The 19105-nt window shown below is 36.7% G+C and overlaps 2 protein-coding genes across 3 annotated transcripts; both read right to left on the minus strand.

Moving 5' to 3' along the window:
• Positions 1–3600: 3600 nt before the first annotated feature.
• cdc45 (CDC45 cell division cycle 45 homolog (S. cerevisiae)) lies at positions 3601–10496 on the minus strand. The gene is made up of 18 exons (XM_067522432.1): positions 10302–10496; positions 10064–10123; positions 9034–9126; positions 8800–8937; positions 8332–8484; positions 8179–8237; positions 8025–8073; positions 7333–7394; positions 7185–7235; positions 6908–7027; positions 6664–6795; positions 6474–6572; positions 6198–6359; positions 5672–5810; positions 5493–5576; positions 5288–5406; positions 4442–4518; positions 3601–3930 (listed from the first exon to the last, which is right to left on the minus strand). The coding sequence occupies exons 1-18, from the start codon at positions 10350–10352 to the stop codon at positions 3866–3868; spliced, it is 1713 nt and encodes a 570-aa protein (XP_067378533.1). The 5' UTR covers positions 10353–10496; the 3' UTR covers positions 3601–3865.
• Positions 10497–11085: 589 nt separating this feature from the next.
• plpp5 (phospholipid phosphatase 5) lies at positions 11086–18846 on the minus strand. Of its 2 annotated transcripts, none has more exons than XM_067521725.1 (8): positions 18683–18846; positions 17771–17900; positions 17535–17643; positions 16207–16297; positions 16053–16116; positions 15837–15961; positions 15354–15524; positions 11086–14403 (listed from the first exon to the last, which is right to left on the minus strand). In XM_067521725.1, exons 2-8 carry the CDS (start codon positions 17839–17841, stop codon positions 14234–14236), a joined length of 801 nt encoding a protein of 266 aa, XP_067377826.1. In that variant the 5' UTR covers positions 17842–17900; positions 18683–18846; the 3' UTR covers positions 11086–14233. The 2 variants fall into 2 exon arrangements, with proteins under 2 accessions (XP_067377826.1, XP_067377825.1); XM_067521724.1 differs by having other exon boundaries at positions 17771–17905.
• Positions 18847–19105: the final 259 nt, after the last annotated feature.

Consider the following 19105-nt stretch of genomic DNA (forward strand, 5'->3'; position numbering starts at 1 on the left):
AGTTGGACAGAAATGATGTATTGTCAATGGCCACCAGAGGTGGTAGAAGTACACAAACTCACCACTGAGGTAAAAGTGCAACTATTTCCTTAAAAAGTACTTCACGACAAGTATAAGTACCAATTGAAATATTTGATGTACTACGTGCATGCTCTAAAATGTACCTTAGCACTCCACTAAGAAAACAATGCTTTTAACACAGTATTAAATTTCATGTTTTTGAAAACAAGAATGAACAAATCTAGTGCAGATTTGTCCAGATCTATTCTGGCAAAGAATATTAACTTTTAATTCATAAATAAACAAGGTGAAAGATCTCAGTTACTATCCAGCAATTTGGAATGGATAAAAAAACAACAGCTGCTGGAACTTGAGTGAGTTTTTAACTTAAATTACTGACAGCTAAACTCTTAATGCTGGTTAAAACTGTTAAATTAATGTAGTGACACGTAGTGAAGTCATAGCAAATGTTCTCTAAGAAAGCAAACAATCATATTTTTCATTCTGTCCATGGCACACATTATAGCTGATCTGTAAACCACGAGTTGGTCATCAACTTTTTACAAAAAGATTAAATAAATGTACGACTGCTTAATTACTTAATTTACTTACTTAATTAAATGTTCGGCACCACACATCCAGTAAAAGTGAGCAAGATTCCAGACTTGGCTCAGTTCTGTACTAGTTCAAGATACTATGACCATGGTTTTTAATCAGCTTTAGTGTAAATGAATAAATTCACTCTAAAACCATGCATATTAAAAAAATAAAGAGTAGTGATTTACAACAAACAGGAGACCTGCAGAGGATGTTAAATAAAAAAAGAAGATGTTATAGAAATAGTTATACAGTATGTCAAAATGTAAACCTGAATTAATCCATGCATGTAATAATGCATAATTTTCCAGGCAATAATCTCTTCAGTTTGTAACCCGCTGGGAGAGGGCTGGCCTGGTCTCTGAGGTTAAGGGGCATTTCTGGGTTGAAAGGTTCACAACAAAAAGGAAATGAGAAAATATTGTCTGCACATGTTTGAGGATATAAAAAAGGAAGGATGCGAGAATGTGGTTTCATCAGAGATGACAGAATTAGAGCTGTGTGTAGATTTTCTGATATATGGATGTTTAATAGAAACCACTGATTACATTGTTTTTGAAAGCTTCCTTGTTTTACTCAGACAATAAAACTTGCAGTTTGGCTATCTTTAAATGTTCAGGTGTATTACACCTCCTTATATATCAAACATGAAAGCGCTTATCTAATTATTTTGAATATTTATTGTGTAATAGCAAAGAAATACTGTCAGTCCACATCAGTACTCCATCGCAATCCAAAGCTCCACTACACAACTGGTCTCTGTTGTAAAGGAAAAACAAGATCTAGAGTGTGAGGTGTTCGGCGATGCTGCTCCGCACATCTACACATCATCTGTTTCTCTCAGTCTGTGCATGTTGAGTCAGTTGCACATCACATTCCCACAGATGGAAAGCTTTGGAAAGAACAGTGGCCAAAGAAGGGGGACACAGAGCAAAGTGATTGATGCTTGAAGGAAGGTCGAGTGATGCTGAACAAGTGGAACTAACATGGAAACATCCACAGAGGCTGACAGCACCACAGGCATATGAGTGAAAATAATGTGTTCTTTGGACTCGGCCCTACACCTCAAAGACCAGTTGTTATCTCTGAATAAACAAGACAGTAAGGGTAAAACAAAGTTCAAAGTTCAACCTTCTCCTTGGAAAGTGAAATAGAGAAAACAAATTCACCTTAAATTCCCTTTAGTAGCTGTAGCATTTTTCTTTTTTTTAACCATATCATATTATAAGCTTGAGTTGTCATGGAAACATTTCAAGCTCTTACAAATGAAAATTCTAATTAAAATCCACCCATGAAGCACATTTCATAGTAGTTCCTAAAACTGTTCATTTCTGACATTTACATAATATAGCAATCGAAACCACTACAAATTTCATGTTGCTTACTGTCATTTTTTGTTCCTCTCATTCCTTTTTGTGTCTATTTTTGGTTGTTTTTTGCCTTGGGTTTGTCATTTTGTGTCTCTTGTGTGTCATTTGTTTCAGGACCTGTTTTAACCCTTTGCTCAATCTTCAACTGTTTGTGTTTATTGTGTCTATTTTTGGTTATTTTAGTCATTGTATGTCTTGGGATCAGTATGCATTCAGAGTATTTGCAGTGACTTTGTTTCCTCTAACTCAGCTCTGGGACTTTCATACAAAAGCAGCTCTTGTATACATCTGTGACTAATAAAAAAAAACATATTGAGAAGCTAAAATTAAATGACATGACATTTATGTGACAACAACAAAACAAAAAACTCAAGAACAGCTTTTTTTATAATATGGGCTTTTTAGCCAATGCACATTAAACGTTACATTAAGCTAAAACTTTCACATGCACATTAGAAATAAACAAGCAAAAAAAAAAAAAAAAAAAGAAAAAGACAGCGATAAGAGGGACATACAGAGTCTGCTGAAGACTCATTCATGAGAAATTTGTGGTAATTAAGCATCTCCACCCTGTTAATGAGATAAATGCATCCCCTTTGCTTTGTCAGGGATGGTTTGGAGGACCATTTCTCCTGGATAACATCATTATGCTGTGACTGTAAACAGTACCATTATGGTTGGTAGTTGTGCTTAAATACTGTAGATGACCAAGGGGATGCAGGAAGACATACACATAGATCCATATCCACACATAATCAAACACAAATTGTTGATGAGGGCACACACTTTCACTGGTGACAATAAGATCATTTGGATTAGCATCGACACAATGCAGATCATGGCACGTTCCAGTCCCCATTCCGCCACTCCGACTTACTACCCAAACACCCTCCGCTCCGAAGGCCATGATCCCATCCTGATCCAAGTGTGATATGGATCTCAATTACTCCTCAGAGACCAGCTCCACCTTTCCAGTGACTCTCTCACAGCCAGCAACAAACAATCACCAGGAGGGTTGGCCTACAAACCTAATGTGGGCCAAAGCAGCAGTCTTCACCTTTGCCCCACAAGAACCAGCTGGGGTCAGGAGATATTGTTAAGTTTATCAAATAAAACGGAACCTGTGTAATCAGTTTGTATAACCATCAGTCTCTGTCAGCTGCAACTATTAACTCAACAGGTCTTTGTTTTAACATGATAAATTTTTAACTCCCTTTTAACAAAAGTGGCTTGACTCTAGTTGCTTGTAGCCTTTGTGCACACAGCAAGTAATAATTGCTCAATGGTGGTTCTTCATTAATAGAAAGTATTATATTGTATTGGTCTTTTATGATAATTTCGGTGAAGATTTTACTACTGATGGTTTATCCAAACTTTCAATCAAACCCCTAATTTTAAGTAAACGGTCTTGACTTCTTGAAGGCCACTTCACTTTTACACAACTGCGCTGGTGTACAGAGCCAAAATTATGACAACTGTGCAACTGTCCAAATACACATGAACCTTAATAACTGAAGGCAACCTTTTCACCACTGCCTTGTAACTCAATGAGGGAATAAAGAGGACTTTGTTTTCTTTCTTGTTGATAACTATTAAAATAAGGGGAAAGAAAAGCAGTAAGTAGAGTTTAGAATTTAGCATTTAATATGATTTATTAAAAGTTTAAAATGCAGTTTAATATTAACTACATACACATAGAAGTTAAAAGCAAGAATTCCACACATTTACAAAGACTGTACAAAATACATACACAACTCATCAAACCTTTTGAAAACAAAGATAAAGCTGGGTCCTATCTGATGCAACTGATTCATTTCAGTCACATGCAACACAAAGATATGCACAGCTGTTCAAGACTACAAACACAATTTGCTCATGTTCTTTCCAAGTGGAGTTTCTTATGACAGGAGGGTGATGAGTGCATCCAGAAACTTGCTTCTGTCTTCTGTCTTAAGTACAATAACTACAGAAGAGGAAAAACACAAATTCTCACATGAAAAAAGTTTAATGAACATGTGAATGTCATCTCTCTGCAACATGTTTTCACTGGTTTCTGAAAACTATGAGAAATGTCAAACACAAGACACAACTGAAGGAATACATGTTTGTGGTAGAAAACTGGTGTCCCATTGATCTCATGAAGCCCGATGCTCAGTCAAACAAATACCAGGCTGCCCCCTAGTGTTCAACACCAAACCAGGGTTTCTGCAGTGTTGCCCTATAACACTCGTTTAATATCACATACAATTTGTTAACATTTCTGACAATATTTCCTAATATGAATAATCAATTATTGTCACCTGGACAAATAATTTGCTAAAAAGTTCTGCACAGTTCAATCAAATGAAAGTTTTGTTTCAGCAAAATTTGACACTTGGGCATGATGAGTTGATAAGCTACAGTGACAAATGACAAAACACCTGTAGATATGATGCTATACTGTGTACAATAAAAAAAATTATACAGTCACTTACTTGAAGTGTCAAAGCTGTCATGAAGAGTTCTGGAGCTGGTGCTCTCTGCAGCTTTCTCAAATGCTCGACCAAAGAAACTTATCAAGAACAACAAGAAAAAAAAAAAAAGAAGAGTGTAGGAAATAAGTCAACGACTCGCATGAACAACACAAAACACAGAAAAGAGGAGGTACATTTTTACAGAAAACTTTATCACACAACGTATTAAGCTACACCCTTAATACGTTGTTTGATACAGTTTTTCTAAGCACAAATGGCAAATATTTAAGTATTTCACATTCTAAAATGTGAAGTTGTGCAGCTTTTCTTTGATTTCTAAGAAGATTGTGTAGTAACGGTTTAAAGCCTTCGGATTCTGAGCAAAAACATTGTTTTCTCATTCAGTGTAACACAAAATTGAAAGTACATGTATGTGTACATAGCATAAACTACAGCCACAGAATTGATCGTTTTAGTAAAGAATTGCTCCAAAACATCTCAAGATGTAAAAAGCTGCTATCAAGGTCATGCAGACAATGCAGACATATTCTATACAAAATAATTTCTGTTTTACCATTAAGTTCTGCAGCATTCTTATTTATTGTAATTTCTTTTCACTATTATCTGAAGGCAGTTTCTCAGGAGGTGGAAGAGGGATGGTTACATCGATTTAATGCCTTATATTAGTTAGCTTAATCCCCAAAGGTTGTTCCTAAAAGACTAAATAGTACGTCAACTATTTTTTCACTAAAACCCGCTTTTGAAAACAGCATCTTAAGAGGTACAAGACATGTACATTATGTGAAAGCTGTCTTATCAGTTGAGCCCCTGTCATGCCAGGAGCAATGGTACAAAATAAGGTCCTACTTCTTCTTGTCAGATGTCACAGATTCAGGGGGGATTCCCACAACAATGACTGTTCCCTTCTCCACGTCCTTGGGAGCAGCCATAATGAGGGGGAGCAGTTTGCAGCGTTTATTCCTTGTCTAAACAAGAAAGACAAGAAGACATGAAACTTAAGTCTTTATTTCATCATTTAAGAATTAATTTACATTAACTATACCATACTCACTGAATGGACAAAAGCCTTCAGGAGGTATTTGCAGAGCAGACTCAAGGCCATAGGCTCAGAAAAGAGCTTCACATCTGGAGTTCCCTAAAAAAAACAAACAGCAGCAGGATAAATTTATCTGAGCAGGATATTGCTGCTAACAGCCACACACATCACACATAATGTACAAATAGTTGTACCTCCATGAGGTAGCAATAGAGGAAAGGACCCTGCGAAAGGATGAGGTTGGTACAGATGCAGCTGGCAACAGTCTGCTGGATGGCAATCAGCTTCTTCTTTGCCAGCTCAATGCCTGAATGTAGACGATCAAGGTTACTCCTGCACAAAGAAAGAGAAACAACTGTTATGTTGAGGACAAAACAACAACAGTATATGTGGTTTTCTTCTTTGCCAGAGTCATACAAACTTTTTCATTTGACTTCATTGCTTTGGTTTGTGTGCGCGCATGTGTGTATCTCTACTACATAATAGTAAAGATAGTACTATTATCTTTAATAGTAAAGATAATATAGTGCCATACTATATTTAGATACAATGGCATAAATTCCTATTATATGTTTGGAAAATATTAAAACTAGTAATGTACATGTATTGAATCTGCTAATCGGATGCATATTCAAACTAACAAACATGAGATGATATTAATGATGCTGTCCAATTTAGAAACTGCACAGTGTAAATGGGCCTTTAGTTTCTGCTACACACCTAGAAAGGGAGTCAAGAGCCTTGACAAAGTTGGAGCTGTCAGTCTCATCTTTCTCAGTGCCCTCCAGCAGGGCAGCAGCAGCATGCACCATGTCACTGGCTATGAATCGGTTCTTAAAGCCAAAATGAACACCAAATGTCTGGATACGGATGTCCTTCATACTAATAAAAAATGAGAAAAGAAAGTTGTTGTTTCTGTCCCAAAATGGATTTGCATGTAACTTATAAATGTAAAGAATGACAGCATGTGTCTTTAAGTCTTTCCCAAATGTATACCCATATTTATTAGAAGATTCTTCGATGACATCTCTTAGGTTCTCCTTGATTGACATGTCCATAGAGTTGAATTTCTGCCGTACTTGTTTCAAAGGCAGCCTATTACAAAAAGCATCAAAAAATATTAACTTGTACAAATAGTATTCGTCCTTTACCATTAACACAGACCAAAATTGATTTCAAGACTTACCCCATGTCAGCTAGGAACTCTTGGAGCTTCTTCTGTCCTTTTAATGTCCAAAGCTTAAAATGGCATGATGTGTAACATGAATTACAAATGCTTTCGTATAGAGACCAATGCTGGTAGAGGGTTAAACGCAGGCTGAAGAAGGGGGTTAAAGAAAACAGAAAACATAGCTACACATTTGGTATTAGGGTGGTCTGCACTTGTGAAAAAAAGTTTAATATAAAGCTCTGAAATGAATTAAGGATACTCATATTCAAAGGAAATCCTCATACAGTCAATAGATAGAGAGTTCTCCTCGTCCTCGTTTCTGTGGTTATGTCGGGAAACATGTCGCTGCATTGAGGCCACATCTGTTACATACTTCATACTAAAAAACAGGGCAAACAAAATGTATTTTGTGTTAGTAAACCACTTCATGTCAACACATAGTAAATACATTCTGTAATACTCCAAAAAGATTGCTCTATAACACCAAGAACTCCTGTTTAATTCTAAGGAAGTCAGCTTTTACTGAAGACACTTACTGTGTGATTTTATCATGAACCCACTGGTCCGTCAGCCCAATGATGGCCCACCTTAAAAAAAAAGTAAAAATAAAATAAGTAACTACATGTAGATGTTTGTAGTCCACTATGCATATACACAATGTTAACGTCATAAAGCTTAGTTTACCAGAGCATGTCCTTGGTATCTTTAGTCAGCACCCATGCAAGCTCAAAAAATATCATTGCAGCCTGAAAAAAAGAGGAAAATGTAAACATTTGTTTTTAGGAATCCATGAAGGATTAATAAAACAATAATAAATTAAAACCAACAGACAGTCATGCGTAGTAAACTCTTAACACAGGTCTGACTCTTCTCTTCCCCATGGCATAGGAGACAAATATTCTCCCATGCACCCTCCAAAAATGCTTGGTAAGCCACTGTACGTTCATTTTACCAGTTGGGCAAAAACAAAATGTTTCACCTTTAGCCAACTTCTGAATTTTCAGTGGGGATCCCCAACCACTGGTGACAGTAGAGAGCCAAATAACACACCAAAATAAGGAGAAGAAGCTACATTTGAAAATAAACCAAAGAAAAAAAAAAAAAACACAAACCGCCATACAGAAGCTAGATCGAGTTAATTGTTATTTTTAGCATCACAATGCATCTGCACTGTGAAAATGCAGTTAATCTGAATTTTTTTAAAAATTACTAATTTTTAATTATAAACTTATTACAGAAATTATTCTTCAAAGTGTAGCTTGGTTGATAGCTAGTGTTACTGGGAGGTCCATCCTCACTGCACTGGAAGCATTTGCGAACTGAGCTATGTGAACATTCAAATGTATGTTGATATAATTTAAAAACCATCTACTCACAGAAGTCCCATGATATTCATACTGCTCATAGTCAAACAAGATTTCCCTCCTGTGAAATGAGTGAAATGTTAGTGTCAGAAACTGTAATGTATAAACGACCAGCAACATTCCTACATCTGCTTTAAAATAGATACATGAATAAATAAAAATTCACCTTCGTGCCTCCCACTCCCTCCTCGCTCGCTGTCTCTCAATTCTCCGCTCAACTGCCCCCTGCAACAACAGTGTTGCAAATATTAATCTCACAAGCCTTAAATTTGGCTCTATACTGTTCTGACTCATTTCAGTGAATCTGCTCAACACTTACTTCATCAAATCTCCTACGTTTGCCAGATGGCTCAGAGCCTTCATCGCTCTCATTTCCAGAGTCACTTCCTTCTTCGTTATCATCTTCATCTCTGAAAATATCATCATACGAGGGCACCCCCAGGTCATCATCCTGTTTGATTAACAGCTTTATCTGTGGATGAAATTTAAAGAAATTACAAAAGTGTAAACACACCCAAAGTATTTCCACTTTGTTTTGGTCACAAACTTAAGTAAAGAGATCTTAGTCATTTAGGTGTGGTTGTCTGACAGTTAAGTCATGTCAGCTTGTATTCTTTCTTCTGTCTTTCCAATTAAGAAGAAAGAAGTCCAGTTGACATGACTTAACTACGAGATAAAGAGGACAAAGCAACTAACCAATGTAGCAGCTAATAAACACGAATAAATACGGTGCATTTTATTCCTTGTTTATCAATCACCTGAGCTCATTTAATTCCTTATCTCGTACCTGGGTGTCATTGTAGACATTGACCACATCTACCGGCCGGTGGGTGTCACAGATGAAGAAGATAGAGTCATCATCTGGCTGCAGCATCTCAAGTAAATCTACGTTTGCCCCACAGTTGATGAGAACAAAGAATCGGAACTACAACACAACATAAACCATATGAATGAATGTAACTCAGCATCATCAGTTCTTTTTGTCATTTGGTCTTTTGTGCACTCTGGCCTGATTTGATACCTGCTCTTTGTGTTCAAGGAAGGCCGTGCTAAGATCCTGCCACCCACTAACTGGCACAAGTGTATACTGGACCTGCTCACAATGGAAGAGTGCCTGATAAAGAGAGACAACATTTAACATAATTCAAATTAATCATTTATCATTAGCTTTAGGGACAGAACTGTGAATTTGCCACTTTTTAAACCTGCAATAAACCTATGCACTTTAAAATATTTGTACTTGCATCTCATGAAACAAAAACTTCTTCTCATAGCACATTGCTTTATTGTCTTCTCTGTGACTTAAAACATTTGCTTGCCTTGTAACTCACTTGCAAGTAATTTCAGATGAAAGCTTTTGCTAAATTACTAAATGTAAGTGTGAATGTAAATCCTAAAAAGCTTTGAGATATTACAGCAGTATTTTATGTATCTGGCTATTAACCTGGTATCAGACATGCAAATCAATAAACAGACATTAAACCCAATAGAGCTAGTGAAAAGTATTTTGATGCAATTAAAATTACACATATTTGAATAACTACTAAACAATTTCAAACCATTAAATTACTTCCCAAATTATTTTTCAAACCATTGGTTGACCTCGGCTTGCAATTAGACTTATTATTCAGTTTACCAATGAATCTCTGGATATTTAGCTGTCTAAAATAAATGCCCATCATAAAGTCTCAAATGCATTTTCAATGCATTAAACAATCAAACCGAATCTTGTTTACATTTACGTATGGCATACAACTGGGAGTTATTAGGTAAGATCACGTTTAGGAGGCTGGAACGGGTAAATATTTTTCGCATAAAATGACAAAACGATTATCGGGTAATCAAAATTGTTGCAGTTTCCTTTTACTAATTGATGAAATAATGTTGATTGCTCTCTTAACTGACAGTGGTGCGGCTCTAGACGGATCGTCTAGCTCGTTACGACTTGATACATTTCATTCAGAGAGATATAAGCATAACAAAGTGAACCTTGCCGTCAGAACAGAGGTAAAAGCAGCTAATGTTTGCCAACAGTTAGCTGAGTGTCTCACCTGTAGTATCTTACAGGCGCAAAGAGCGTCGATGTCTGATGCCACCAGGAGAGCGACTCTCTGTTAAAAGAACACCACGTACGACAGATAGCATTTAGTCAAGTATACCAAATACAGTAAATACTTTGCTTTACAAAATGATACCGCTAATTTACTTTGACATTAGCTATTTACTTAGTAGCAAAGAGTCGTCTATGGTTCAAGTCAGCTAACATAATGTTAAAGTCAAACTGCTTACCTGATTGGCAACAACATCATAAAATTCCTTTCTTATGTCTGTGATAAACATTTTTAGAATCCTTAAAAATCTGTTAAAAGCTTTCAGTGTAAGACAAGCTCAATAAAATAGTCTTAAAATTGCATAAACAGCGAGTTATTTTGGTTTGCTGTGAGGAAACGATGCGCTCTTGCCCCCTTAGAAATGTGGCGCCAAATCTGCACATCACGTCCAATCAAACAACTTAACGTACGTCATACGTTCAAGGAAACGTCACCACGTTGAGAAAACAACGCCTGCACAAAAGAAAAGCCTGGGAAGAAGTTCGATTGCCTTAAAACTGTTTTTGTCTTCGCAAAAAACGTGCTTAAAATATACACATTTTGTTGGCTAGATTACAAATTTCAAAGAGACCAAACCCAGTGGCTACAAAATCTATTCAGAATTCTCTTTTTTTAAATATTTGTATAAAATGCTAAAAAAAATGTTTTCCCCCCCAAGATCATATCTAATTCATTTGTAATATGCACTGTTAAGCAATAAAAAGATATTAATTATAACTAGTGTTATTTGCCCACTTTTCAATTTAACATTTGAATTAAACTTTATCTGAGCTAAAAAGCTGCCTGTAAGAAAATGCAGCTGTGCAGACATGATCAACAATCTATTCTGAAAATCACATATTATTGGAAACCAAAGATTGTGGACATTTGAAGGGAAGTAATGAGTTGTGAAACATATGTCGTATTTCTTAAAAAGTCAGCAGAGTATTTACATTTTTCTGTCTAAAAAAATCCCCCGGAAATCCAAGTACCCACAAATATTTATTTTAATGAAATAACATGACATCATGACATTTAGGGTGAACAAATTCAAGTAAAGAAAGTAATCTCCTACGTGCCCCCAAATAAAATACACTTGTGCACAGACCTGTGCATCTTCTCATTAAAAGCTGCAAGATTGACCAAGTAATCTACTATTTGTCTCAAAGGTCTGTGAAAAGTGACCCCCCCCACCCAACCAATGCCATCAGTTATATGTTTGACACTTACACATAGAAACATCCCCATTTAACTCCACTAACCATTGCATTTCTAGAAAGTAGGTAAGGAAAAGCAGCATGCCACATTTAAACAATGTATATTCACAAGTTAATCCTTTACACTGTAGAACAATAGAAAACTAAAGGTTCTAAACAAAGTCTACATGATCAAGAGCATACACTGTTACATGCAGCATATACTTCATTAAAAGAGAGCCATTAATTAATGTAATAAACAAAGGCACAAATTTGTTTGTTTTTACTCTTAGGTTTGGTGTGAAACCATGGTGATCCAGCTGTTCTAAGCCTGATTCACAACGATGGGCAAAAAGTGCTTTGACCCTGCAAAACTTTGGCTGGTTTTACATGCAAATGAAAACAACTGGGAGTTTAGCTCATTCTAATGTTTCAACTTGCCAAACCATTGCATACAAGTAAAACCTTTTGTTCTTTTGCTATTCAAAGCCACTGATAGAACATAATAGAATGATTAAAAAAAAAAAGTTGTAGAAAACTGAAAATATAATGACTGTAGCATTTGCAGTCTTAAATAAAATGTGATTGAGAAAAAAACAAACACCAAACTTCACTTGCCAATAAAACTACAGTATTAACAGGATAGAAAACCTGACCAGCAGAATCACTGGGAGGCTAGCACCATCTCCTGAAGAGGTTACAGTCCAACCCCATTTAGGTTCATCAGAAAGACCTGATTCCACTGTAACTCCAAAAATAAAATCTACAGTATACATGATGTTCCTCCAATTTGTGTGAACATTCTTCTTTTGGACGGCTTGACAAAAGACCCAGATAACTATGCAGTAAAGATAGTCAGACCTACAGGAAGTCTGGGACCACTGATCTAGTGCAATATGTATCTCAGAGTTCTTTTACAGTCACATGATCTTGTGCTAATATTACTGTAGAAGATGTACTGTTCAGTTAGAGCATCACCATTTATAGCCATCAAAATAAATGCAGCAGGCACAACAAAAACAGCGGGAAAGGTTGAGTGGAGTGCTACATCAAGATAGTAAACTGAAGATCTGGGCATATGAACCTAGATATCGATCAAAAAAAAAAAAAAAAAAAATCTATATATACACACAATAAACAACATGAAGACAGAGAAAGCGCCCATGATAGAGGCAGTAAAACTGCAGAGACTGAAGGTGTAATACTGACCAAGTTGTTTTCAATTAATGATGAAAGATGACAAAATATACTATGATAAATTGTCAACAGACATATTTAATCACAGTTTGTGTTTTCTACCCGTTTAAATTATTATTTTACTTAATAAATTACATGACCATTGACTTTGTTAGGAGGTGTAGTTGTATTCATTGCTGTCCAAAAAAAAAAAAGGGGGTGGGCAGGACTAAATGTAAATCCATTAGCAAATGAAAACTATCCCCAACAAATACACTACTCACGCATTCTTGAGTAACATCTATGAAAGGCTGTGCCTAGCTACTAAAGGAAATTCTTTAGCCTGCTTTCAAAATGAAATAACAGATATGACATCCTGATTTTAATCAATGAACAGGTTCTGTAGGCATAAAGGATTTTGGGACTAGAGAATAAAATGGTCAAAGTACTCAGATACTCATATTGTTGGCTTTTGTCTAATCATTGGGCACTGTTTTCGCAAAGAAGACTATATCAGAGTGATAAAGAACTTTGCTTCATGTACGTAATTTGCTGGATTAGAAAACATATTCACGTCTGGTTGTTCTATCAATTAAAAATTTCTCAAATGAGACTTCAGAACGAACAAAGTATAACATCACATTGGTCGGTGGCTTACCACGAAATGCTTCAGCTTTTCTGGTCCTTACAGACAGATGACGCTGTCTTTAACCATTTCACAGTTAGACCACACAGTGACAGCTATACCAACTCCAAGACCGTAAGAAGCGGTTGAAAATTAATAAGCAACAGGATCTTTGAACCTGACTTTCCTAACCATATACCCCAATCAGGCATAACATTATGACCACCTGTGCAATTTAATGCAATCCAGTAGCTCTGATATGAACTCTACGTGTACAAGGTTATAATTCCTCAGTATTTAGATTGAAACAGTCAGAAAGGTGATAACTCTACCATGTGTTTATTATTTAGGTCAAAGTGGGTAGTGGAGCCGTACTAGAGTGTGTTACAAGACGAGGTAGTTCTAATGTTTTGGCCAGCCTCTTCTTATAATTCACTTTAGTAAGACTCCACTACCCACTTTGACGTGAATAATAAACACACTGTAGAATTATCATCTTTTGGACAGTTTCAACCTAAAAACTGAAAAATTCTAACCTTGTACAAGTAGAGTTCATGGCAGAGCCACTGTATTGGATTGCATTAAATTGCACAGGTGGTCATAATGTTATGCCCGATCAGTGTATTGTTCCTTAAGGTCAAGATGTAACATCTGTTCACAGAAATCAAGTACTGATTACAAGCATTTTCCCTTTAAACCTCGACCTAGCTTAGAAAAAAAATTAAACAATCACCAGGTAGTGGCCTTACATGAAAAACTGTGTCACAGCAGCTGAGCCAGCTGAGCCAGCTGGATGTCATTGACCTGTTCAGCTGTTGTGAGTCTGGTCAAGCAATATCATGTCAATGAGAAGACCTCCAGTACTGATACAGTCAGTGTGTGATGGCAGCTTTTTGGGGGTTTAGAAATACACACTACTGTAGGTTCTCTGTGTAGTTTATCTTCACTACTTTCACAATTTAAACTGGAGTTGTGATTTTCAGCAGCTCTCAGATACTAAAAAAATGACAACAGTGCAGTTATACTGACCTAAGATAAATAACACATATTGTGTGAAAATTTAGAATTAGAATGAATACCATGTAAACCAGTATAAATAACACCAGTAAATAGCATTTTCCAGTTACAGCTTTTCTACAGTGGCAGGATGTAGTTGGAGTTGGCCAACTTCCTTTCCTGTGCAGTGGGAATAGTCTCTCTGTGACGCAGAGGTCTGTGGCAGTTGAGGTCCTGTAGTGGGGGGTAGTGCTGTCTGTAACACAGCCAGGCGAATAAGAGACCCAGCAGAGAACCCACTAATACATCTAGAAAGAGAAAGAAAAAGAGTGATTCGAAGGAGCACCAATGTTTATGTGAATGCATACTGTGAGAGGCAGTACATGCCATTGACATACATGACTGGGAGGAATTTTAAAACTACACAACAAAATTACTTCTTTTCTTGGCCACATCCTTCGATAGGTACTAAAAATAATGAAGACTTTAAGATGGTGAAAAAAATAGGGGTGTAACGGTTCTGAAACTTTGAAGGAAACTGCGACACAAGTGTTTATGCCATGGTCTCATGTCAGCCCTCCCCCCAACACAAAGAATTTACAGTATAAGTTCTCAAGCAGCTGCTATGAAAAGATGAGCAAACAGTAAACAATCTCTCTTCTTCAGAAAAAATGTCAGGTAACACTGAATGAGTGATCTTTAAATTCTCTGAAATACACTTTTATGAAGAATTAATAAGATTCCATGAGTTTCTACCTAAAGATTTGGTCTAAAACTCGATAATCACAAAAGTAAACTCAATCAAAAAAACAAACTATAAATCATCCACGTTTGTTGAGCTGATGGACATGCAGTGTTACAAAATGACATAACAATGGCTGGCAGTATTCCCCAATCTAAACTTAATACTGAGTGCCAAAAAAAGACAAAGCTATAACAAAAGAAATGCATCATTTGGCTTTAATAATTAATCAGATTATTGTCAGTAAACCTTTGTTTTTTTTTCAGGGGGGGATAAATGTGATACTGTAAGGGTGCTTAAATTGTATTTCTTCAAGAAAAACAAAAAGCAAAAAAACCCTCTGCCCCAGCTTCCATATCAACTGAAAAACGGTAACTCATCCGGATTTTGAGACTAGACTATTTTATTATTAAAATTTTAAGACTTTTTACTTAACCAGTCTCTGCTAATGATCACAACTGTCACGCAAATAGCTATATTTATTACACAAAGCTTTATGCCACTCTAAGCTCTGACCTTGCCAGTGGTGTTTGTAGTCACAGGTTCTAGAAAGGGCGATCACAGTCGCAACGAGTAAAGGGATGAGGAAGGTACAGAGCCGCCACGCTCTTCCTCGACCTGCTTCGCTAAAGCAACGCAGCTTTCCTGCAATGTACAGCGCTGTGAAACCCAAACCTGCAAAGGCAACTGAGAGAAGAGAAAAAGTTTTTATAAAGGAACAGATAAAACACAAAGAGAAAAGATTAAAAAAAGGGGGCATATAACAAAATAAGTGCTTGGAGAAGGGACAAGGATTAGAGGTGGAAAAGATACTTTAACTTTAAATGGCCTCTTTCATGTAGGATGAAAGAAGAGACCGGAAGAAACGATACGTTTGTAAACATATGCAATTTCAGATTTATCTCATACCCCACTTTATAATTTAATTTCCTTTCATTGTTGCCTGCTGATTAAAATGTAGCAGCTATAAAGGCATTATAATGTATCAGAGCCTCCTACAGGAAGAGTGTCCACTTGGGAAGCTCTTCCTGCCCTCCATAATGACATCTGGGTCACCGCTGCAGCGCAGTTCCAGGTTCATCTGACCATCTGGAAAACAGCGGTAGAAAAAGTCTGGTCGTGGCCTGATAGAAAAATCAGAGGCGATATTTAGGCATATTTATGCACTGTAACACTGGCTACATTATGATCTGCTGTGTTGTATACAGTGTTTACCTGCCAACAACAAGTTTGATGACATTGGTGAAAACTCCATTCAGCACCAGAGTCAGGGTTACAGCTGAATGACAGAATCATAAATAAGACAAAATTTAACCTCCCTTTTAAATGGGATTAATCAAGGGCTTGGATGGAGCTGCCTGTTTCTTACCAAGAGAAGCTTCTTTTACATCCCCTTGCTCAGACTTCTTCAGGAAAGTGAAAACCAGGATTACAATCAGTGGACTGAAAACTGCAACACTCTGAAACACACACACACACACACACACACATTATAAGAACTCTAATACAGAACTCTTTAAACTGACAAAGACAGTTAGAAAAATGATAACATTCTAATGACTTCAACTTTAATGTCTGTCTGCATGTACATGAATAAGAACAATTTTACTTGAATTCCTTCTTTGTGCTAATACTAAAAGAAACTACAGAAACATAAAATATTCACGTTGCTCCTCTGTAGATCCTCTAGCATTTTAAGGTTTGCGAATTTACAGAAAATGGAGTGCAGGAGAGCTGAAGTGGAGGCAAGCAGGGAGTGATGTGAAGATATTGTGTGGCATGAAACTCATGAGGACAGTGTGACTCAAACAGAGTGCAGATATCATCATTTCAGACATCCTTCACAATTAAGTTCCATAAGTCTGCTTAGAAGCTATATTATTGCCTGGGAAGTATCTCATTTTAAAAAACTTCTTTAAGTATCAGATTTTTATCCAAATTAAAATCACAGAACCGCACACCGAGACTCCTACCGTCTATTTGTGTAACTGTTTTTTACTATTAACTACAAATTGCTTGCACTTTGCAATTTTACAAAAACGACATTTTCTAGTTTCTGTTTAGTTCACTACAGGAAAGAAGTTACAAAAATGTACCTCATGAAGAATATATTTTAATCTCGGCCCATGTTAAGTTTTTGCTGAGCAAAACATGCAGTACTGCATGTAGAACCAAGAAACGACAAGAAAACTGCACTATCACTGAAGTTTTTGACAAAAATTAAAGATATTAAGTCAATATATTAGTCACTCCAGGAATTTGTGATTTTGCGATCACAAAAACTAATTCCACCAATCCCCATGAATCCTGTACAACCTTGCAATTTAAAACGTCATAAAAACATTGCAAGTTGAATCACAATTGATTAGAAAAGCTGTCACAGAATCAAGAATTTCAAGCTGCAGCTATCAAAACAAGGTCAGTGAAATCCTGGAGGGACTTATATATGGTGGATGTGCAGAAAAACATAATATGCTTGGAGAACGGTTGTCACAGTACAGTACCCTGTGTTATGAATAAGGTGCTAAAAGTAAACATAAGTATGATCCTTTAAGAACAGTGGGAGGATTGAACTGAGTTCACATTCTCTATACAAATAGTTGTTAGGGGTAAAAAAAACTGGATAAGATAACAAAAAACTGGACTGACATATTGATTTTATTCCAGTTGACGTCTAAAAGTAGATAGTTTACTTACAAACATAAGAGATGTGGGTACATGGTCGCGGTCCACACGGTGGAATTTATACAACCACATCTCCTCTGCCTGGATCTCACGGTAGAAAGGAGGAAGCTGCTCCGTCACACTAAGTGTAGCACAGACAGAGTTATACTGGTGTTCATTTAAATAGGAACACTATACCTGCATGAGGCAGTGGACCCATTTTCAAATGTTGCATTCAGAGATATAATTAAAATAGAGGACATACTTACAGGAAAACTACCAACAATGTTATCCGGATGGAAATTTCCGACAGGAAACCACGAAGCAGCCTCCTCTTCATTTTGTTTCTCGGCGTGGACTTCAGTCAACAGCAAACATCATCACTCCACCTTCTCTTAACTAAACTAAGAGTAAAGAAAAATTTGATTAATCTTTGTTAACAGGGTTTATAATTGTGTATAAGCATTATTTTCCAACTATGTTTCCCATTGAGTACCTATCAAATATATTTTAGGGATTCTTATCAAGGCTGTTTGGTTATGTTATATTTGTTATGTTAAAACAATATCAGCTAACCCCCTCGCTCCAAACACACACACACACACACACACAGATTTGTTAAACTATTGAATATACATAAATACACACGACGTCACAGCACTAGGAAATGAAGGGCCCCATACTAGAAGGGTTTTCCTGGTCACAGGGCATCTCTGGTAGGGCATGTGACTACTTTGCCTGGTTGATTGTCGAGCCTGATTGCTACTAGTCTATGTGCCTGTAGGAAGAAGGGTAAACACACCATACCTAACAAAAGGGGGAAATTGTACTTTAAGGAGTGCATCCCCCCTACTTTCAGTTTTGAGTATGAATCAGGCTAAGCGTAAATAATGGTAACCCGATTTAAAGGCCAACATGCTGCACCTGTGCCCTCCACTTCCTATCTACGCGGCTTAGGTGAATATAACATTAAGCCTTAATGTTTCAAAATGTTAAAGTATTGAACCGCGTGCTAGTCTTTGTCAGTACACAGAATAAGACAAAAACGCGAACATTAAACCCCCTTCGCGTGGAAACAAAATGACACCTGATCAAGCTAAGCTAGTTAGCAACATCTGTCAGACAAGACATCTGGCACATTTCCGCATTGTTAAACAAAAAATCCTTCGTCCTTTACTAACCTTAAACAGGTCGCTTTTGTCTCTTTATCCTCACACCAACATGAGTGGTTAACGAAAACCAAGTCCCAATACTCTCTATTTCTCACGAGAATGGAAATTGCACATTTCAGGACTGGAAGACCAAGGGATGCCACGGAGATGAGCGGTGTACGAAGCTAACGGTTAGCATTACATCTACATCCGGTTTGGGTTTGTCAAATTAATATGTGGGTTTCAGTTTTTAGGTTGAAACTGGGTTTGTCAAATTAATACATTTGACAAGCAGTAAGTGCAATTTCACAAACAATCTTATTTTAAGTTGCGCCACTTGGGTGTTTTCTCTGGACTATATCGCTATGATTTACATTTTAGAAAAATCTAAAAATTTAAAATAATATATATACGTTTTTTTAAACATTGGTATATTTTTTTAGGACTGAATAA

The sequence above is a fragment of the Channa argus genome, chromosome 11, assembly GCF_033026475.1.
Source record: "Channa argus isolate prfri chromosome 11, Channa argus male v1.0, whole genome shotgun sequence".
NCBI lineage: Eukaryota > Metazoa > Chordata > Actinopteri > Anabantiformes > Channidae > Channa > Channa argus.